At 37.3% G+C, this 23,489-nt stretch overlaps 1 protein-coding gene across 1 annotated transcript in view; it reads right to left on the reverse strand.

Annotated features, from left to right (window-relative positions):
* The window catches only part of DDX10 (DEAD-box helicase 10), a 155,145-nt gene that overhangs the window by 131,221 nt on the left and 435 nt on the right, over positions 1 to 23,489 (reverse strand). Inside the window, exons 2-9 of the mRNA XM_064409331.1 lie at positions 19,275 to 19,335; positions 18,899 to 19,029; positions 17,217 to 17,375; positions 16,654 to 16,774; positions 15,318 to 15,507; positions 13,160 to 13,286; positions 11,712 to 11,874; positions 10,379 to 10,463 (exon numbers count right to left, since the gene is read on the reverse strand). Coding sequence (XP_064265401.1) covers positions 10,379 to 10,463; positions 11,712 to 11,874; positions 13,160 to 13,286; positions 15,318 to 15,507; positions 16,654 to 16,774; positions 17,217 to 17,375; positions 18,899 to 19,029; positions 19,275 to 19,335 — 1,037 coding nt within the window. The remainder of the gene's footprint in view (positions 1 to 10,378; positions 10,464 to 11,711; positions 11,875 to 13,159; positions 13,287 to 15,317; positions 15,508 to 16,653; positions 16,775 to 17,216; positions 17,376 to 18,898; positions 19,030 to 19,274; positions 19,336 to 23,489) is intronic.

Here is a 23,489-nt window from a genome sequence, read left to right on the forward strand (position 1 = left end):
ATACTACCAAGACAGCCAATTACTCACCAAAAGAACCTGAGCTCTCAGAGCACTGTTGGAAAGAAGGACAAAAATATTCTCTTTTATCTCCCAGACAGGAAGACAGAGATCATATGGCTGCCAATACCAGTCTCACCAATTTAAGAATACAGAATAAGGCAGTTCTGCTTTTCTCTCCAAAGCAGAGGATATGAAAGGACAGGACTCCAACAAGAGCTCCGTGAATGATCTGATATCTGCAAAAAGTGTCTGTTAAATCTCCTAGCAATCTTTGTCATTTCTCAAGAAAAGTCTTGATTGCACTGTATAAACATACAAAAGATGTTTTCAGATTTCTTAAAGTTATCCAAAGGCATGGATTTGTGTAGTTTTGTTGCTGATGGTATTTCTTATCCCAGAGTGCCTGAGCTGGCATTATGAAATTGTTTCTTTATCATATCTATTTTATTCAGTGTGCAAAACACTGTGAAAGGCCAGTGTCATATAAATCAAGAAGAAATACTCAAAGGGCAGAGAGTGCAGATATCTTCTCTACAAGCCACAAAACCAAAAACTGCAATGATACAGTAGAGGAAAAACCATTCTATGCTTGTTTTGTTTTTATAGCTTTCCAGCAGTATCCACGAGGCTGCTCTGAAAGAGGATGCACGATCAGATAAACCTTCACTCTGACCCTTAAAAGTTGATTTTGTATTATTAGTGCTAAATTCATTGTATGCTGAGTCAGTAATTGCTTCATTGCTAAAGGCACATTCCATAGGTAATTCACAAAAAAAGCTGAGCATTATATCTGGTATCTATGGATACCAACTATATCAGTGTTTACATTAAGTCTTGCAAAGCCCTTATGTAGACAAAGTAGTACCACAGCGAAGTAAAGAAACAATCACATGAAAATATAGAGCTGGAAAAAGAGAGGTTTTCAAGCACCTCTACTTTCTCATCTCTTGCTACCTATTAAGGAAAAAAAAGGCAACATAAAAATATTTCTCAGAGCTAAGTCTTCAGAAATTCTAAAGGACTGAAAGACATCCAGTAACTACTGATGCAGTGCAATCCTTTCCCATACGTGTTTTGGAAACATTCTCTTTTAAATGCCAATAATTTTAAAATATTTGAAATTACGGAGGAACAGTCTTTGCCCATTTTATACTATAATCATGACTTAATTAAAATAAATAGTTTAATAACAACACTGTTCTTCAGAACTAAACACAAAAATGAAAACATCACAGAATTGATAAAGCTAAAAACCAAAGGTTCTTAAATACCCTCTGGGAAGGTTTGTATCTGTTCACTGGATGTTTGGTGAAAGAAAGCAAAACGCAGCCTATAAAAAACAAGGTTTACTTGGGCAAAGTATTATCTTATTTCTCAAAAAAAACCCCAAACTCATAATGTGCTAATCAGAAAAAATTTGTGTTAAAGATCATGTCAAGAAGAGCGGCTTCAATAGAAAATTTAAGTTTTCCGAAGTGTTCCTTATGCATATTTCATACTAAAATCTTCCATACTGGCAAACTTAGGAAAGGACAAGCTACTAAAAACTGGCATAAACACTAACAAGAACAGTAAGACCTGCTCAAAATTTGTTTCCATTACGATGCCTAAAACACAGGAGAATAGAACACCCCTTACTATCCCTACAGGAATAAAGTTCTCCACTAAAGGAAACAAAGGAACATCTCTGTTAATTATTTTCAGCACACAGATAAAATGTTTAAACCTTTACAGAGGGTAAAGCAATGAAGAAACAACCTTGGTTACTGTAATTCTTCAGCAGGATGAAGACTGCATTGACTTCTGCAGATGAGACAATATTAGAAGTTTTCCCTATTCTTGCCGACTGCAGCTTTCAAGTTGTCCATCATCACCAAAACCAAACATCTGTCCTAAAATGCTAATTTACTCTGGTGATTTATTATCCAATAAGTATGCACTTTGACTCTGCTGAAGAAAAGTAAATTAAAAACCTGAAAGTAATCAAACTTTCTTGGACTGTGTAATAATTGATGGTACCCTGTCATGTCTTCAAGGTGATCAAGAAACCAGAGAAGGGACTCATCTTTGCACTGTGATCTTAACAGTCTCTAAGGGTATATGATTTATTCCAAGTCCATGGAAAATTGCATCTTACTTGCAGAAAGTCTTTGGGGGAAAAAAATCACTTCTAGTTCATATCTGCTTTGTTTTCTAGAGTCTACTGACTTCAATACGTTTGAAAAAGGCAAACAACTTCTCTGCAACTCAATCACGACTTACAAGCAGGAAGCTGTGAAAATCATCATTAGTGCTATAAAGCAAAGGGTTATATTTACAGTGACTGCAGATGAGAAAAAGAAAGATGCCTACAATCAAGAGCAAGTGCCAAAGGCAGACAAAAAGGAAGTGGGATAAATTACTTACAACAATGTGGTAGTGGCTAATTACAAGTTGAGAAAAATGGTTTTAAAATGTTCACAACACCATTTCCTTAGCAAAGAAACACAAAGCGTTGCCAAATAGCTTCACTTGATTAAAAAAAAAAAAAACCCAAACACTAAAATTAAGAGGATCATTTTTGCAGCATGATAGAAACTATCTCAAACTTCTAAAAATCACCCTCAGCCAACCCTGAGCCAACAGCTGGTATCAAACATGAAGAAATAGAATGGCAATAGACCAGTGAAGACAGGATGAGGAAAAAATGGTTTTCATGCAGGCCAAATAGATACTCAATTGTTGCCTAATTTTAACCTATCTTAACCCATCCTTGATCAGATCCAGTCAATGGCTGCATATACCCCTAGGCATTAAAGGAAACATTTCTATTATCACAAAGGCAATAAATGAAAGCATACTGATCATTAATCAATTCCACCTGGCCAAGCAGCTAGACGTAAGCTTGTCCTAACTAATTCAGAGTATTTCTACATCCTTGCCATGACCATTGTAACATACAGTTCAGTCAAATGCACCACATTTTAATTGTCAGGGACATATGAATTGTGGTCCTAACAGAGTAAAACAGAAATGGGAACCATTTCATGATGGTCATCAGGCACCAGCATTCTGCTCTAAAAGCAAATATCCAGCAGGAGAAAAGTTATGGAAAGGGAACTGTAAGGATAAGGTGCATGGATATGCAGACTTTACAGGAAATGTTATACAGGTTGTCTCAAACAGATGTATTACAACATGTTTCCCTAACGTTTGTATTTCAGAAGATGTAAGTTGATGCCAAATTTCCAGAGTTAAAGGCAGTATTTCTGCTTTGCTTGGCAAGAAAAAATCATCTATTTTAAAAACTGGCAAAGGAGAAAACAGAGGATGAGATAATCATAAAATTTGGAGGAGGAGGGTTACAGATATAAAGATACTTGCATAACAGTTTCCTGAACTGGAGTATTTCCCATCACAGAAAATGCAATATACAGGAAGTGATAATGTTTTTGAAGATATTTACCACACATGAACATGCGGGAAAAATAAGTATAATTTTTTTATACTTTGGACACCACACATTTACCACTATACTCAAAAACAAGTATTTTGTGGGTTTGTTTGTTCTTTTAATCTGTAACTTGAATAGAACTTTACCAGGTTGACTAGGTTAAAGATCTAATTTTATCCTAACATGGATAGCATCAACATATGCTGTCATCTCATCTGTCCAAAGACATAGAAGGAAGTAAGGTATCATTGCAAAACTTGTGAGCTTAAATCAAAGCCCATTTCCAAAAGTATTGCATTCCAAGCCAACAAGCCACCTTCGGATACTTTAGCATTGCAGAAACTCTCCATAGTAAACCTTTTCAGAGAAAGGAAATTGGGCACTAGGGATGCCAGATCAACTGCTCATCAGTCTCATTCTCACCCAGATCAATCTGCTAGAGATTTTCCAGAAGCGAGTAAGAGGCTGCTCTTCTCAAAATACTTAAGTCAGTAAGTTAAGCATTTAGAACAGCATCAAAACCAATCCCAATAAATGTGCCTGATTCTGCATGTGCATGATGATACACTCTAATTATATATTTTCACTCTTCTTCTAATGGACCCTTTGTTTATCATACATACTTGCAAAACTATAAATACAAAACTACTGAATAATTACTTCCACTGTGAAGCCAAGTTACTCACTATGTAAGGCAATCATTTATTCACTATACACCATTCACAACCTTCTCAGAATAGAAATCATCTCGACAACTTGATTTTGCAAAAATAATGCTCCTTAAATCTTTGCACGTAATTTTAGTTTCAATAAAGAATCAAGAACAAGACAATTTCATCATGCAGAAAAACTGGTGAGCAAAATACAAAAAGCAGCACAGACTCCTGTTTCTCTAGCAAAGATTTGCCCCTGCAAAGACTGAAAGAAACAGCAGTGAGTTATTAGCTAATAACCTAACAATCATGCTTAATACAAGATGGATTAGGAAAAAAGTTAGAGTGAGTCAAGTTCTGCTATTTCCAGTATATAATTTATATTTAAATTTGAAACTGTTTTCAATTTTTTTAAAAACAACTACTGAAGTGAAGGAAAAAGCATTCAATGGATGCAGGCATTTGTCTGTGTTACATTGTTCCATTATACAAAAAAGTGCAAGACATCTATAAAAATATATCCTAAACATATCAGAATAGATAGTTTTATTCTGAGTAGATCTGTTTCAATCTGATACACATAACTAATAAATATGTTCACCCACACACCATCCTTTAACAAAGAGAAACTAACATCCACAATCTACCCCCAAGGGCTTCTACAGAAATACAATAATTCATACTTTGTTTTAAAACTCAACCATTAAACTTGACTATATAAGCCACTCTTTCTAAACATATTTCTTAAACAAAGTAACAGTTTTAGGTCTCCAATACCAGGCTCAATTCACAAAAAAACTTTTATTTCCAATCATAATACCTTCTGGGCCTTGTGACATAATGAGGACTGGTGAAATCTAAGCTTCAAACCAAGAAAACAGTATTTTTCCAGGCAGGAATAGGAAGAGTTTTATCTGCCATTTATTATGACTTCTACACTGCCAGGTTTCTTTCATAATACGGATTTGCTGGTTTTTTTTAAATGACAAATGAGCACAGAAAATAAATGCGTACTGGAATTTCTATCCCATCTACATGATCAATGGCCTCTTTCTGTAATATGCATTTCTGCTTAAAACAACAAATCTTTAACAAGAGATCTGTGCACTGCAATCTGAAACTATACTGTACAGCAAGTCCTACCAAAGCAGCCCAACAAACGTTACAGGAGACCAGAAAGTGTCTTGACTATTCATAGCTGACCCAATGCAGCAGCCAGCCAGTATTCACTGCTAAGTCCTCAAATCACCCAGGAAAAGGAGCTTCTTCCCATGGGTTGTGAACAGTCCAACATCCCACAGAATATTTAAATAACAAAATGTGAACTAGCTTCCTTTTTTTGTTTTGCTTTAGATCACTTCTATTCTCCATTGAACAGACCGTAGTTCAGCATCCCTAAAAACTTACCAGTAAATTTTGCTATGAAGTCAGAGATTAATTGATTCAGTTCGTATCATCTTTTCCACTGTCAATTTAATATCTTTTTTCTGTCTGGAAAGTAGCCCACTTATACCTACTGGCAAGTTCAGAGAACCATCTGTGTTCTATTTTCCCCACAGTCCCCTTCATTCAGTCATCCTGGGTGAGTGTCCCTGCTTGCCAGTGTTAGTCACAAAAAATAATGGACAAGAATCATTATTGTTCTTGTGGCTCACCAATCTTATCAAGTTTGTCTTGGAATAAACTGATTTCAAAAGGCCTTGGGAGTTTGTTGACTCCTCCAGCCTACACTGGAAGCAATCCATTACCCACAGCTGTGTCCACTCTGCTGAGTTAAAATACATGTGCTTATTTATTTTGTTATTCCAGCTAACAGCATAGCTTCATGTCAGCAGGTAATAACCTTGGCCACTTAATCGTTCAGTGCACAGGAACATTCCTACCATTCCATTAGGAAGCCAATTCTAGCAGATAACACAGTGCCACTCAGTACAAATGCAACATCAGAGGCCACTGTCAAGAATGTAGCTAGGATACAGTGTTTAATTTTAGAGAATTTAATAAAGTGAATTCCAAGTTAAATGTGGTGTCAACAATATCTTGTGACCTCCACTGGCAGCTATTTTTACTTAACTTGAGTTAGGATGATGACTTGACTGCAATATAATATGAGATGGTCTTAATACAGTATTTATTTTTAAACAACATTCAAAGTGTTTCAGTGGGTCTTAAAATAAAAATAGAAAAATAAGCAAAACAAGGAGTTGTCATCTTGGCTGTCCTCATTATTCAGGACCCAAGACACATATCCCTGAAATATTTTTCCCAAAATCAAGCTTCCACTATTGAAAAAGATATTATTAAATCACTCACATTTTTAAATGCTTTATTGTCACATTACTCTTAAGGCTTATTAGTCTCACTTTCACACATATAATGTGCAATTACTTAAGGAGAGCCCCAGTGAGCATTACTGAGCTTCAAAGCTTATACTACATGACAGAGTAAGATTATTCTATCACCCTGTCCCTTTCACCTGTCCATAATTTGACAGGAATGTGTGTTCTCCAGCACTCAAAAAGAATCAAAACACACATTCTTCTTAAGAGTCCTCAGTCATAACTCTTTTGGTCTAATCATCATACCAGCCACTACAATAATGGCAGGTAACAAAGTATTCTGCTTTGGGAAGATGGAGTTTTATTGCTCCATTCGTTTGCAGAAATATAATTTACTAAAAGAAAATAAGCATGCCCGCATGCACACAGTTTATTGACAACAACAAAATTACAATTACTTTCCTAAGTCAGTGTAACCATCTAAGAAAGCTAGCAAACTAGGCTGGATTAAATACCACCAGAAGTCTGAACCAGTCAGACCTAAATCATACATAGCTCCAGACATACCACAGATAAAAACTGCAGAGCAAAAATACTTATTCTGTTTAACATTCCAGTGCCAATGCCTTTAAAAAAAGACTCATGACATGAAAATCACTCAACTCAAGCAGAAGTTTTTAATAGTCGCTTTTGAAGCAAGAAAAAAATTAAACATTAAGTGGAGGGATAAATGCAATGTCAGGAAAGAAAGAAATTAATTACTGAGACTTGCCAGAATATGGTACATTCAAAATTTAAGGTAGTTAGGCACTAACAAAAAGATAAAATAAACTTTTTGGTGTCTTGTCTCACCAATGCAATCATGACTGGAAGAAAAATATCCCTATATCCCTATAGACTTTTTTTATGCCATACAACTTAGACATTATGTTTGGAAAAACAGCTGGGGAAAAAAATGAGTATAAGAGTGCTTCAAAAATTATTATCTTTTGCTGTCCCCTAGTGGCACTGTAACTTCTTTCACAAAATTCATCAAAGAATACTTTCAGCTGTAGGTTTCATAGATTACAGAACAGAAGGCATCAATAGAAATTAAAAGCCAGAATAAATTAGTTTTGCAGGCAATTGCTACAAACAGCTCTTATTCAGAGTTTCTGAAACTAAATCCTGCAGGAAACACTACAATCTAGTGTTTTAAACCACTGACTTTTCTAAGAAATTGTGTGGCAAAAATAACACCAAAGTATTTATTGGACTGTCCATGATATTGTCAGTGAACTATTTAAGACTTTGAAAGTAAATGGAAGAAACAGCTTCTAGTCACTCTAATTGTAGCTTACCTTTTAAGTTTATTAAAAAAAAAAACCCTCAATATATGTCAGTTCTACTATAAAGCAAAAGCATTATTGGACTATACCCAGATTTTCTTGCTCTTACTTAACCATAAATCAAAAATGCAGGAGTTGCAATTTATGTTCTTCAGCAGAGTAAAAATGCAAATGGAATGTTTCTTAGGGAACACAGTGGCCTTATGCACTTAAAAATAAACGGTTACCTCTTGTCTTAGATCAAGCTTTGCAAAATTTTAAGATGTATATGGGAACATATCCATGATTGTTAGTCAAAGGTTTTCCAGCCCCTTCCCCAACATACTTTCTCTCCTTTCATATTTACTTTCATATCACAAAATAATTTGACTTCAAAAGTAAACAGTATTTGGCATCCCAGTTTTAATTACAGTTTAACACAGCCCTTTAATTAGATGAGATATTTAATTTAGCTTTCATTCTATGCAATTATATTCTCATAACCCATGAAAATTTGTAATTATCTCTAACCTCATTAATGAGGACTACTAAATTGCAGTTGAGTTCATTTTTATCAAGTTTCTAGAAGAAACACGAGCTTCTCATATGAACTGTAGCTATTGAAAACAAATGAAGCTTCCTACTCAACACTCAGATTTCAATGAGAAGTACATTCTCAATTACCCACATCAAAACCTGCATTAGCATATTTACTTATTGCACAGTATTTATTTAAAATTATTAGACATCTCCCTTGTTTTATTTTCAAAGATTTATTTCATGCTATTAAGTTTCCTAAACAAGTTTCCTTCCAGGACTTTTTTACCTTAAGGATGAAGACAGCCTGTTTCTTCAAAATGAATGCCCAGTATAGGCAGAACCTGCTGATCCTTGTATGATATTAGGAAACAGAAAATACCCATGAAGTTTTTCCTAGAGAAAAGCTTTCTTTTCCACTGTCAGTCAACACCCTCCAGCTCACACAACTTGCTCAGATGTACTCCCAAGTTCCATAAGGTCTCCCTACTGAAAAACTGACATAGAAGGAAATGCAATCTACATCCCAGTAAGGCATCTAGCACAGCCCACAGACCCTGAGACAGACACCCTGCCCCAATTTTCTGTCCAAATCTGTCCCTCGAGCAATCACAGCAGGCTGTACTTAAGAGGCCACTGAAGACAGACCCTTAAGGTTGCCAGGCTAAAGTCCTCTCAGAGGACATTTGAATAAAAGCATTATGACAAAGAGGAGTTCTTTGACTTTGCACCTCTTTAGAGCTGTTTCCCCATGCTAAACTTAGTTAAAATTGCTCTTCTCAAGCTCCTAATGAGAATTGGGAAAAGGCCTGAGGATTACAACTCCAGGGAGGTGCTTTAACTGAGTGACACAGCTCAGAAACAGCTCAACCAGTATCCTAAACCCTGCCAATTAAACATTGTGCCAAACACATTGTTTTGCTTCCATGATGACAGTATGCCATAAAGACAAAATTACAAGCCTTCCGTAGAAGCCACACAGGATTAAAAAAAAGAAAGAGAAAAAAGAAAATATCACAGAACTCTAACCAAGCCTATATCCTTTTCTCTCAACTGGTATGCATAAGATTACATCTAATTTTAAATTAGCAAAATAGCTACATGTTTTATCTAATTATATACAACACTTACTTTGTTCATTGACAGGTTTTTTTCAAAGTCATTTAAAAATTTATCATTCCCTTCTACCATAGAAGATCAGAAAACTGAGAGCAGAGAGAGAGAATGGGGCAGAAATGTTACCAATTACAATGAAAACTTGGCTAAAACATCTAAATTTTGAAAGAGTGCTGGAAGTGTATTTGCATGGTACAGTCACCAAAATTTACAGCCTTCTGATCCAGGAACACAGATCTCAAATTCTTATAGTGTTGAAATCCTATTCTAAGCAACTGCTCTTTCATTAGGTTTGACAACTGCCTATATTGCAAGCTCTACTACAAACAAATTAAATTAGAGACAAGATATAATGCTAGGCCTCACATTTCATCCTTCAGATAATTGCATGAGGTTTTTGATCTCCTGAATTATATGCAGTAACAGCTTCTGTTTCACTTAAAAATCTACTTCAGAGATGAAGGACCTGGTTTACAACAGTGTATCTGGGTAACTCCCTTCCATCATAAAAGCTTAGCCACAAATATTTTAACTAAAGCTATGCTTAAGTATGTAATTCCACAAAAGACTTACAAAATTAAAAATTTAACCTGTAATTAACAGTTGATTCCTTCCTCCCAAAATAAAATAAGAAGAAATAGTTCCATTCTTTTGAAGAGTCTTCACAAAGAAATTGGATCCACAGTCTAAAACATTATTTATCTGTAAATGTCAGTAGCAAAACAAGCTCTTCCACCCACAAACACACTCAACTCATCCTTTGAGGTAATCCTGCCAAGGGAAGAAGGTTTTCTATTTCCTCTATTAATCATCCCTAATCAGATGGAATAATAAGGGATATTTTTGTTGGCTGTAAGAACTCTCTGAAGCTCACTAAGAAATTATTAAGTCAAATCGCTACTCCTAACTAATCAAAAAGGTCTCTTAGTGATAACAGCCTTTTTCTTTCTAATTTATATCTTCATGTTTTTCAAGTGAGTCTTTAGCCAGTGATCTGTCCCTACAGAGATCTTGTTTTAAACATTAAAATACTAATGAAAAGTGAAAACAAACCTGGCTGTCCTTCCCACTCTGTGGATATATGTGTTTGCATCTTCTGGACAATCAAACTGAATGACCCAATTCACTGCAGGAAAATCTGTGTAAAGAAAAAAATACAAAAAGTAAGTTCACTGGACTCAAAACCCCCCTATGCAAGAGCATTAATTCCTGTAAGAACCATCACTTGGACCCATTTACAGACATTAGGTGCAACCTCTGAAATGTTGCATGCATTAGCATACATAAACAATCATTCTCTTCATCAAAGAAAGTTAAATTAATTGTATGTTCACTTCCTAAATTATGACAGTGCAATGAATGGAACATAATTTCACACTTGACAAGAATAGACATGCTTTGTGTCACACAGATGATAAAACATTCTATGGTTAACAATTATATAACAATATCTGACCCACTTTTAATCCTCACTGTTAATATGCTACGCCACTGGGGTCTGAAGTTAGCTGTGGTGAGACTGCATCACTTCAGCTGTCACATACAGAAATACAATAGCCCCTCTTAAAGATGGGAGGAGGTGACCAAGCCTGACAAAAGTCAACCTTGACTGTGAATGGTATTAATAACAAGCATTTTCTAACTGCTGCACCTTGCTCAGCAGCAGCATGCTTTGCACTGAAACCAAATCTGCAGCTATACTGTATTCCAGGATTATGCCTATGCTCTAAACAAAACTAACCATACCCAAATTAGATAGTCACTAGTCAGCAGTATGGAAGGTATGAGAACCAGTTTTCATTCCTGACTTCAGCTTGTAGAGCACCTTCTTTCTTTTTGTAACATAGTGACAAAACCTCCCATTTTGGACAACAGAGTTTGCCATCTCAAGGAATGACTGGACTCCTGAAAAGTCTTGTGTTATACTCAAATGCCTCCAAGAACTAAAAGGAAAAAAATTTTACCCTCACTTATTTTTCTGTCTCCTTATCAATACAATACTACAATGCCACTCATCTATCAGACATGAAAATTTCAAGTTTCCATTTCCACATACCAGTAGGTTAGCAATTTTTCATATCCTTTGAAATAACCCACAGGATACAAGCATATCAGAAATACTTAAAACTGCTGGAATCTTGCCTTACAACATGTAGTAAACAAATACATCACTGATATATCACTGTTTACCTACCACATATTTCTCTGGGATAAAAAGAAAATATAAGAACAGATTAAATGGGCTGCTTCAGTAAAGAAAGCAGAACTCTGAGAAGCATCTCTATTTTGAGCTAAGCAAACTACAGCTTCATTTTTCAAAAACTGGGTCAGTCTTCAGAGTATAAAGTCTGATAAAGCCTCAACAGGTTTAGCTGCAGGTACCTACCCAGGCCACGAGCTGCGATATCTGTAGCAAAAAGCACTGCTGCCTTTTTCCGAACAAAACAAGTGTAGACTTCCATTCTCTTCATCTGCTGCTGCTTGCCATGGAGTGCCAGGACAGGAAGACCAGGCTGAAGCTTACAGAACACTCTGAACAGATACTGAACCTACCCAACAAATCAAGGGGGAAAAGAATTACTATTCACTGTTAAACATGTTAAGCTCATATACAGTGTATATAGCAAATGAAATTGTACATCAAATTAAATAAAGTTTTCTCCACATCAGAAAAAAAAAGATGTTGAGACCTTGTTACACAACCAGGTCAAAAGACAAAAACAACTGTGGAAAAAGACTGCCATGCCTTTTGATAGCACTTCCTAAATGAAACCAGAGTTGCTAACAGCAAGAACAACTTGGGATGTGAGTACTCCAGCAGTACATAAAGGACCAAAATATGAAAGTCCATCAGAAGCACTTCTTTTAGACAGTACTGGAGGGGTGTTGTGTTTTATACTTGCAACTCAAATCAGTCTACAGTCTCAATTTACTATTTCAGATGTCAACATGTTTTCTTATAAAATCAGCCTGTTTACTCTTACCTACAGTACCCATGATGCAGCACTGTTTTACAGCAGGCAGCTACATAGCATCTTTTTAAGAAAGTAGTTACATAAATTGTGTATATTGCAGAACAGCTGCAGCTCCAATAATTTCTTTACAGGACAGCTGACCATTTCAATGTACTCACCAGTCAGCTGCAGAACAACAAAAACATTGCAACCAACCTCTTACACAGGTGAAAGAATTGCAATGCATATTTACTAGGCCATTGTAAAATGGTCTGTTGTAAAATACTAGCCTTGTATTACACTAGCAAGCAATACCTGCACTGTAAAAATACTCAGTACATGCAGTAGTTACAGGTACAAATACCTGTGCCAAACAAACACATGCAAATAGCTAAATAGCTTCAACAGAATGGTCCCAGGACACTCGTACAAGCAGGTATTTGAAGGATTACTTGCAATGTAAGAAAAACTTTTGCCAGTACTATTTCACAATCACACCTTCTCAAACAGGCACATTTAAAAGCTTGTAAGGAGAGCAAGTACAGTTACTGAAATACTTTGTAAGCTAGCTATGAAACATGTCAAAAGACAGAATTGAAGTAGCTGGACATTAACTTTTAGCATTCATTTTTAACAGACCACCAAAATGGCTGAGAACACTCAGGTCTCCAGAACCTTCCTGCATTGAGCCTGGGTCATTGAACTGCCTCGAAGCCAGGTCCTGAATGACATGCAGCAGTAGCTGATGTTTTGTTCCTCCAACTTCCTGTTGCAAATTAGTCCACAATCTCACCTCTCTGATGCATTAATATCTATATGAATATCTTCATTTTATCAGCTTTTAAATTCTGGGGCAGAAGGAGGGAAATAAAAAACATACCTCTTTACAGCTTGCAAAAAACACAATGCTCTTCTTTTTCAAATGAGTTCTCAGGAAAGAGTATAGCATGTTTACTTTTTGCTGAAGCTCACAGACAACATAGTTCTGATCCAAAGTTGCTGGGGTACTAAAGAAGGAAAAAAAAACGAAAACCACATTAAAAAAGTACATTTATATAAATCACAGAAATGCCTCACCTTTCTTTCAAGCCAAGAGTGTCTTATACACACTCAGAAAAAGGAGAAAAGAAAAGGAATCAGGCTGGAAAACTCTCCCACTTTGAGAAACAAGTCTTATCAGCTTCATTTGAAAGCTACATCAATTCCCTTATTAAAAGCCAGTGGGGAGGGACAGATGACTTTTGACGTTACTTCCAAATTCATTTACTTCCAGCAAGGCAAACTTCCCATGTCTAAGCAGCGACATTCAAATTGCCTTGATTTAAAATGCAATTTTGTCTATTAGTCCTATTAAAGCATCATTTGTGCTTAAGGCAATGTCAAAGCAGAGTCTAATCACGCACAAAAAGAGAGCATTGATGTACTTCTGCTGATTGCACTGAGATGCAAAGTGACTTTCTAAAGCTCTGAACTGTCATCTGAACTCACATTCCTGTTCTTAAAAGCAGAAATAAAACAAAAAAAATTATTTGGGATATTTGCCCTTGAAACACATCTAAATGCTCATCTCTTACAGTCCCTCTACTTCACCCTAAACAGACTGTGTGAATTCAAAATTACCTTTCCAAAGGTGGTCACTTGGGAGGATGAAACTACAAGAGACTCCTCCAGTTTTTATTCTGCTATTTAATTTGAATTACACCACAGCACTTTTTGCTTTCTACGTCTTTCAGAGGAAATTGCTTTTATAAGGCAATAACCTAAGGCAGTAAACTCTAAAACAAATTAATACCTGCCTTTCTTTTAATTTGGTTTGTTATCTAATTGCATTCTCCCAATACTTAAAAAAATTAAATGTACTTTAAAATAGACTTCACTGAACATGGGAGATCTGTGAAATAGATACTTGCCAAAATGAAGACTGCATACAAGGCTTGTACATTCTCTTCTGATAAGAGGGTATTAACCACACTTTTTCTTTCTGGCAATCATGTTTATTTAAGATGCCTTTGATAGTACTACTGATTAAAAAAAGGTATTTTAAGTACAAAACAAAGATAATCAAATCAAATAGTAAAAACTTCTTCAAGATTCAATGTGGTTCTGCCATGCATTTTCCTGATGATTTCTTGTTTGCTCCCAGAAAAGCCATTTTTATCTCTGTGCTTCACCTTTCTTCTGCATCTCACATATGGAAATATATGCATATTTCAGAGAAGAGCAGAAAAAGAATCATCCATGTTCATAAGTAACTTGACACTCAGATGATCGAGCCCACAGAAATGCAAAATAACATTCTTCATTTGGATTTCAAAAGAAAATTATGTGCCAAAAAGCAACATTCATTTAGTGATACATTACATTTTCTGAGCATGGCACACCACACAATTCCCTTCCATCCTATACTCCAAACTGTAGGGCAGGACAAATCTATCTTGTGCACACAGGGCCAGAGCCCTAAGCATGCACAGAAAATGCAGCACATCAGGAAGCCACGGGAATTACTGCACATCAACTAACAGCATGTGCTTTCTTTTGGGCACCTAATACTGAATACACAAGCAAGACTGCTATTCTGCACTTTCCCAAGAGGAAAGCATGTCCTTGGAAAGCTGGATTTACAAATGGCACACAAACAAACTGTATCTGTGGTGGTTTTGCACAGTAAGCACACACATGCAGGAGGCAAGGATGCTGAACAGCAGAACAGGAGTTACTCAGAACAGAGTGCTGCTAGACCCAGCACACTGGCTATAATCCACTCTGCAGCTTCCTCCTGAGGAAAGAAATTTCCAGTCTGAGAAGCTACCTGAGGAGTCAAGACAAACACAGGTTCAGCCTCCCTGTACTGATTCAGTCAGAACTAGTCCCCCTTTTTGGAAATTCCTTGCTTTCAGGAAGGCACACAGCAGGATCAGACGCTGATCCAGCGATGGATGCACAATGCAACCTCTGATTCAGGGAACTGTCAGAGCAGCAGTTAAAGAGGATCACTATCTAACCCTACCCAGAGGAAAAAAAACCCAATCCAAACATACCTGAATTTGGCTTTCTCATGAACCCAAACATATTCTGGATCTTTCAGACTCAGCCGTGCAAGATCCTTTACAGATTTTGTTTGTGTTGCAGAAAAAAGCAATGTCTGGCGTTTCTTAGGTAGATTTTCTATGATTGCATTCATTGTATCAGCAAACCCCATGTCTAGAATTCTGTCAGCTTCATCAAGAACTGGATTGAAAGATAAATTTGAGAAAAAACTGGTCTTAGATTTACTTATTAAAAAACTCTACATTAAATCCATATAGCACAAAATTCTATCCGTACTTAAAATGCAGAGATTAAATTAACTACTGTACATGACAGGGATCTCTTTAGATATCCCTGTACTTCATAAAACATGTTTTTAAAAACACCTGCAACAGAAATCATGGCATTTCCCATAATCTATGCACTACAGCCCTCAGTTTCACATGCAGATGCAAAAAGATCAACATCTCAAGTGAACAATTTGGCAATTTGCAAACAGACTCCCTGTCCTTTTACTGAAATAAAAGCACAGAATGTAAAACAGTGTTGTAGTATTTGTGACAGAGCAAAACACTCTCCTGTACCTAAGCTGAATTTACCATTGAAATATAGGGTATAAACCGAGTAGCATGGAGACAAAGCTTTAAAAAAGCCTACATTTAATGCAATTCTTGTCTAACTGCCATGAATTGTACTAAGTGTAGCAAGCATAATTTCACATTTTATCAGCTTCATTAGCTTCTTAATTGCTTCTAAGTTCCTCAAGCTATGCTAAAGATTATGCAGTTCTTAGAAGCAGGCAAACCTTTTCATTACACTGAAAATTTTTGTTCAGGCTGGAAAGATGAAAACAAACAATGTTAACAATACAAACAAAAGAATAAAAGGAGCAGAAATCTGTCTTAAAACACAAAGAAAATGTTTTCTACAACTGGTCCAAAATACACACACTGCAATGGATATGCTATATAGCTAGTTAATTACCATGTCAGGAAAGACACAAGAGCCATAGCCAGAAAGATAAGTTTAGCATTAGTAAAGACAAATGTTAAAGATGATACAGGGCACTACATTGGGGTTTGTGTTCCTTACTAAATCCCCTGCTTGTTCTTATCATCCTAGGGATGGCATGCTCAGCAACTGCTTCAGAGAAGGTACACACAAGAAAGGGGTTTTGCTGTTTTCTAATTTAATTTGAACATGTGCAAGTTTAAATGCCATTTCATCTACATGAAAAGAATTTCATCCACATGACAAGAATAAACTTTTTATGCAAGGAAGTGCTGCACACAATCATGAGCTGTTACAATATATTCCCGAGTACTTTCAAGTACTTAAAAAACTCACTCAACATTTGCAGATCAGATGCATAGAAATATGATGTTTCATCCATGTGTTGTAAAAGCCGTCCTGGAGTGCAAATTAGCATATTTATGTGGTGGATTCTTTCAGACTCTTCTTTCAGATCCTGAAATGGAGTTAATCCATCTTAGCTCTAGTTGTTCAGAAGTCCAGTACCAGACAGTCAGGCCAGTTTAACCTATTAACAGCTCTTAGAAAGAATAGACAAGGAGCACCTTTCCTCTTCCCACAGATATACCACCATTTCTTCAGCATGCTCACGTCTGTGGCTTGAGGAAAAAGTATTTCAGAGTAATCTAAATTAACAGGATAGTCCTGGAAGACTTGGCAGGAAGGTCCGTCCAGTCATGGACACTGCAAAGACTTTAAATATGCCTCGAAAAGCTTCAGAAAAGACACAGAATACACACAAGAAAACAGTGGGTCACTGATAAATTCCCATTAACCACTGTCCTCATTGACTCTTCAAGCCCAGGGTTTCCCTCCTTAACTAGCACTTAATACAGCACCATGCTTCCACACAGCAAACTCCAAGAGAGGACACACACCTTTCCTCCAATGATAAGGCCAGCTGAGAACTCATGATTCTTCCCCACTTTACGCAGAACCTTGAAGGTCTGATACGCCAGCTCCCGGGTAGGTGAGATTATCAAAACCCCCAGGCCATCAGCTGAAGTCCACTGCTGGCGATAGAGGAGTTCCAAAGCCTGGAATAAGTGACCATGTTATCATCACAAAAATCTCAGAAGGAAAATGTGCAATAAGTTGGTATCAAAGTGTCATTTTTAAAAAAAAGACAAAGCCACGTTAATTAAAATAATTGCATGAAGAAACATCAGTGCACACTTTACATAGTTGATGATATATAAATTCTAACTGATGGTAATGACACTTGCTGTTAAGCAAAATTCTCCAGTACCAAACTAAGACAGACAGTAATGGGTGGGAAATCATAAACACTTCACAATTAATCCTACTCTGCTAAATTCTGGAAATTAGGCCATTTATATGGTAATAGGAATCAGTACAGAAAAATATGAGAAATTTCCCTGCTCATGAGGTTCTGTGGGAACCAGGAACAGAATGAGCACCTGGAAGAACGTTAATTATTGAAGCTTCAAGTCTGGCTTATAGACTTGAAGTAGTATTATCCACACATTACATACAGCGCATTCCAACTCAAGTTGCCATACAGTTCACACCAGGATTATTCCCCCTCTTATGAATTCATGCTGCAGAAACACTCTATTAGTTAGCTAATCCTAACACAAGGACCTTACAGGTATGAATATCTGAAGCCTTCTGAAATACTGAGAGCTGATAAGCATACTTGCACAATTAATTTTTTTCTACTCCTCAGCTCTTCAGCTCCTCTCTTAGCCCTCTTCTCTAAAAGGGTTTGAAAATAAGGTTTATAAAACTAAGTACGTCTACTCTAAAATAATAGAGTAATCTCACGTGTTTCTTAAATTCGCAAGACTTTTGAAGCCACCTACTTTTTTTTATTCTCTACTACTAAGATATTTTTTTAAAGCAGCATAAAGTATAAATCTTCTTTACTATAGAGGTTTTCAAAGCATCTACTACTGTTCTCACAGTGTTCCATACAGAGTAACTCCATTAAAAAAAAATGTTAACCCTTTGGGATTTGTATACACTTATATGGGCACTTTAAGCACACATCTCAGCTGAAGAAATGAAATGCATATCATGATGCATCGAGTAAAACTGTCAGACATGTACATCCATTACAGGGATTTTCATCCCACTTTTCTGCTTGCACCTAGAAGTGATTTCCAAGGAGATGACAGGAAGTCCACAATCACTAAGGTTAACTTTGTTATATAAGATCCAAATTTTACCATTTTGAAGGAGTGAAAACCAGTCATTAAAAAAATCTAAGGAACTGAAAATCACCATTCTGTTTCATACAACTAGTTTTCAAATGACAGGAAAATTGGACAACTAGAGTTGCACTCTCCTTGAGAGAAAAACAAAGCACTTTCTAAATCACACAGGGTCTACTAATAAGGATCACAGAATATTCCTGGCATCAAAAATACACTTCTAAATAAGCTCAAGCAGCTTTATTCAATTCCTAAGTATCTTGGCCTTGCTGAAACAGATCAGCTGGGTTTTAACTTTTCTCTCAGGAACTACTAATGTAAGCTTTTTAGTATTTCAGAGATAACTAGGTTTGAGTAGAAATAGAAGGAAGTAAATTACTTACTGGAACAATAAAAGCCAATGTTTTGCCCGATCCAGTCTTTGCAGCTCCAAGTACATCTTTACCTTGTAAAGCCAAACCTATGGTTTGCCTCTGTATCTCTGTTACCACACGATACTGAGATTCCTGCAGTCCTAGTGTTTCCAGGGTGGGAAGAGAAGAGAGAGTGTGGGATGGGAAGAGGAACAAAAAAAAGAAATAAGAAAAAAAGCTATTCAGTTTTGTCTGATCCACAACTGCATTGCTCTGTTTTAAAAATGCTATACATGGCAATACTTACCTAAAACTTAGTTTAAAGGGGAAAAAATGTTCAGATGACGATAAACAATGTATCCCCTTTTACTTATATTATTTTTCCAAAGAAAAGTTCTATACTCACCTTTTAGAGTTTTCTTTGACAATGGAAAATCTGAAAATCTTTGGATTTCACTTGCATTTATCTGAAACAAAAAAACTTCAATCAATGCTTACAATCCAACTGTAAGAGAGGAACTGAACAGCATTCTACAAGTTAGTGTTAACATAAATATAGTTCAGTATGACCTGATTCAAGTTAGCTAGTCAGGCATAAATTATACTAGTTTTACATAATCTAAACCATGGATTTACCATAAACTATTCAGTAAGTAATTATATTATATACTTGAATAATGCAGGCTAATAGCACAATTTAAAGCTCAGATCATCATGAAATCATTGAGAAATTTAGACTGAAGAGGACCTCAGGAGGCCCCTGGTCTCCACCTTACTAGTCCAGATATCCTTTTCAAATCCCAGCAGGGATCTACTGGGAACATATGCTCATCCTCACTGCAGGGTGTATTTGGGTACTGAGAGCTGCAGCAATATTACATCTACCTGACTGGGAAGAGAAGAGTTCACCTATGTCCTGAAGCTCAGCAGATTCACCAACCTCTAGCACTCAGTGTATTTAATTTTTTGGAATTGTCCTACAGGGTTAAAAAAAATACTAAAAAAGTAGTTGATTATCCTGGCACCTAGTAGTTCTATATTGCACCCATATTTGAGAGCTGTTAATTACACATACACACACACAGAGCCCCCACTAAAAAGTGTCTGAGTCCATGAGTTTGCTCAATGGTTTGCAAAGATGAGGCGTCAAGTAGAGCTCTTGGAAAAAATGTAGTATTTTCAAGGCTGTTGCAGTAGATGTGAACAGCTTTCACTGGCAAATTTCACAGCTAATAGTAGCAGGACAAAAAACCCACAAAACTCAAGAAAAAAAAATAGAACCTACTGAATTTATAAAGCCTGAAAAAGAAGCTAGACTACACAGCTTTGAATGCATGCTGACTAAAATCCATAAACTGAGATTTCTAAATGTCAAACTTGGAGCTTACAACTCATGCATTTCTAATAGGTATTGTTTATCTCTAACAAACTGCTGAACAGAAGTCTCCCAAATCAGGGACCAAGCAAAATAGTCTTCAGACCCTCTGACATCTTGTGTTAACAATTCCAGAGAAGGCTTCAGATAAAGAGCTACTGAGCTGTCAGATCAGCTTTGTATCTCCTTCAAGTACCAAGCCTTTTACAGGCCCTGCCTGTGATAGAAAACTGAGAGGTTATAGCTGTTCAGAGCATCTAAATCACAACAGCACTCTTTTCAGCCTAGTTCTCTCCAGTAAAATCAAGACAAGCAACTTAACACATGAATTTAATCTCTATAAATAAAAGGTAAGATCAGGAAAAAGGTAATAATGCTCTTATTAAAACCTGGTTTTGACATATTTCAAGGCCAAGCACTTGCAAGGTAGATTTCAAGCTTTCACTGTGTCCCAAAAGAGCAATTAAATCTTTGCCATACATTATTTTGGAGGAGGGAAAAAATCCTACCAGAATCACCATAAAAAAGGGGGTTTTTTTTGACTTTCATAAATTGGAATTCTTGACAAGTACTTCCAAATTCAGTTGGCAATTCCCAGTCTTACTATTTTGCATGCTAAATATTTACAACTCAGTGATGTATACTGTTTCTGGTTAATTTCAGCCAAGACACTTTCTGCATAGAAAAACAGTATGCCGACAGGAGGGAAAAGCATTTTACTAACATCAAAAAAGAATTCATGGAATCAAAATGTGCACCTAAAGGGACAGATTTTAACAGGTTTGTGATACATCAAATAGGCTATTGCAGCAATCTGAAATTGTTCTAAATAATTAAAGTATTTCAGTAGTCAACTTCTTTTTGACTCTAGATGACTCAGTAAAACAGATGTATTAATCAAAAAAGAAGACAAATATTGTTCCACTCTTCTACCTCAAACTTCTCTAAATCAATTTAAAAATCATTACAAGCGTAAGCCTAGCATTTTCAAAGATGTTCAAGGGAAAAAAGTGAGAACAGTATTAAAAGAGCAAGGAATGTTGGGAAATGCCATGTCACAACCTTCCTGTATTACTTCTCTGCCCTACATACTTCCAGGAGCTGAATAATGTTATGTTGTAGTACCCTTAAACTCCGAAGGTACTGATATATTTTTAATGTTCAAATGAAAGGCATAAGAAGGACTGATGTCTGAGGTAGATCTTCTGATAGTTGTATTCCACATCTACGTGCACCAGTGGAAAATACCACCAACTTTTACTTAGTTTGCTTCCTTGTCCAAAGCTGTTATCTCTGCTCACCTGCTGGGAACATGTGACCATGAGCTCTCTCCAATCACCTCCAGATGAGAACAGCCAGCTCATTCAAATACTTCAAACACTATTCTGATCTAACTCAACTAATTTGACACCAAGCAGACTAGAAAGGCTTTTTCACAAACTGCTCCCCAGCACATCAGTTAGGCTGTTAATGCTTTTCATGAGCACAACTGCTTCGAAAAGACCATGTCCATCAATGGCCTGACAGTGAGGCAACAAAGTCATTGCACCAACAGAAAGCAGCTCATCTATGAACATATAACACAGAAAATGGTCCCATGATATGGACACACTGAATCTAAATCTCACATTTTCCATCTATGCTGCCACATGCTTGCCATCACGTGTCAACAATGGGGGAAAAAAAAAAACAGTAACAAAGTACAGTGGTTGAGTCTTCATTATTAATTTTGCCTTGCTTACCCATTTACCCAATGCAGTCGTTCTCACACATGAAATCATGGACAGGATGTCAAGCTGGATCATCTTGCATCCACCAACCATTCTACCACTATTCCATGCACACATAAATCTAACCCACACACAGCCTGTGTGCCAGAGACCCCAGCCACTGCTCTTCACAGAGAGCAGCTCACCCAAAAGCTTCCTACTTCCCTTGTTCCTAAGGGATCTGCATCATGCAGAACTCACTGGAGACCGCTGATGATCCAAGCACATGGCACTTCTTCACAATTCCCACTCCTACTTTAACCACACCCAGGGTAATATGGAAGAAACACTGGAGACCCAGTGGAAAACCTTGTCAGGGACCAGAAAAGACTATCTGAAGGACTGAAGACGGAAAGTTAGGTGGGCATTTAACTGCATGTTCACAGGCAAGAGAATCCTGGAGCAAAAGGACAGCAAAGCCCCAGCAGAGGCGAGACCAAGAGCCCCCACAACTACCCTAATACAGTCATACATTTACTCACTCTTAATTCTGATGAAAACATGCCTGAACCTTACAAGCCTCTTTTCTTCAACACCCAAAAACACACATAAACACAAGCTTCCACTATCCAACCCCCACCTATGCTGCCCCAAGCTGCAAAATGAAACAGACACATGCCCTGAAACAGACACACGTGCAGTCACATTAGTGACATGGAAACATCCCTAAACATTCACACAGCCAAGGCTAGGAGTAGAGGAACGTGCCATTTGTTTTCACACAGCAAAGAAAATGATCCAGCGAAGCTCAAGAATACTAACTCGCTGAATCTTAACTAATGGAGCTAACATGAGCTCTTTATGGTAACGGATGTGTTTCTTCCATACCTCTTGTTACTTTATGCTCAATCAAATTACAACCACCAAAAAGTCATTACCATCAGCTGTGCCGAGTGCTACATAACCAAGTACAACTGCCCTGCAAACTCGGCAAAAGCTGGCAGGAGGCAGAGCAGCACCACAGGCAGCACGCATCTAACCCGTTATCCACAATTACAGCGCTTCCACTGATCAGTGTGATTCCAAAGCCGACTATCTCCCGCAGGCATTCAAGGGACTCTGAGAGACAAAACCAACACAACTCACTTCAGGTCTCGCATTCAAGTATCAATTTCCTGACTTGAGGCTAAACATCAAATTCATTCATACTGATGGTTTGCCCGTCGTGCTATGGAGACAAGCGTGCGCTATGTCCAACACGGAGATAGCCACGCTGCCTGGTGAGAAGGGCCCCTGGTCCCAACCTGCTCCAGCCTCCTCCTCGCTCCCTCCCAACCACAACCTGCCCTGCCCGAGGGTCCCACTGCCCCCGGCTCCACAGCCTGTCCAGTCACCCTCACCAAAACCCCAGGAACTGCGGCTGCTGCCCCTCCTGCTCTGCCTGGGGAGAAAGAACAAAGCCTCATGCCGACCTCGCGACAGCAAGAGCCCCCTGCCCGCCGCAAGCAGAGCCGCCCAACACGCCTCTCACCGACGG

The sequence above is a fragment of the Passer domesticus genome, chromosome 2 (assembly GCF_036417665.1).
Source record: "Passer domesticus isolate bPasDom1 chromosome 2, bPasDom1.hap1, whole genome shotgun sequence".
Lineage (NCBI taxonomy): Eukaryota > Metazoa > Chordata > Aves > Passeriformes > Passeridae > Passer > Passer domesticus.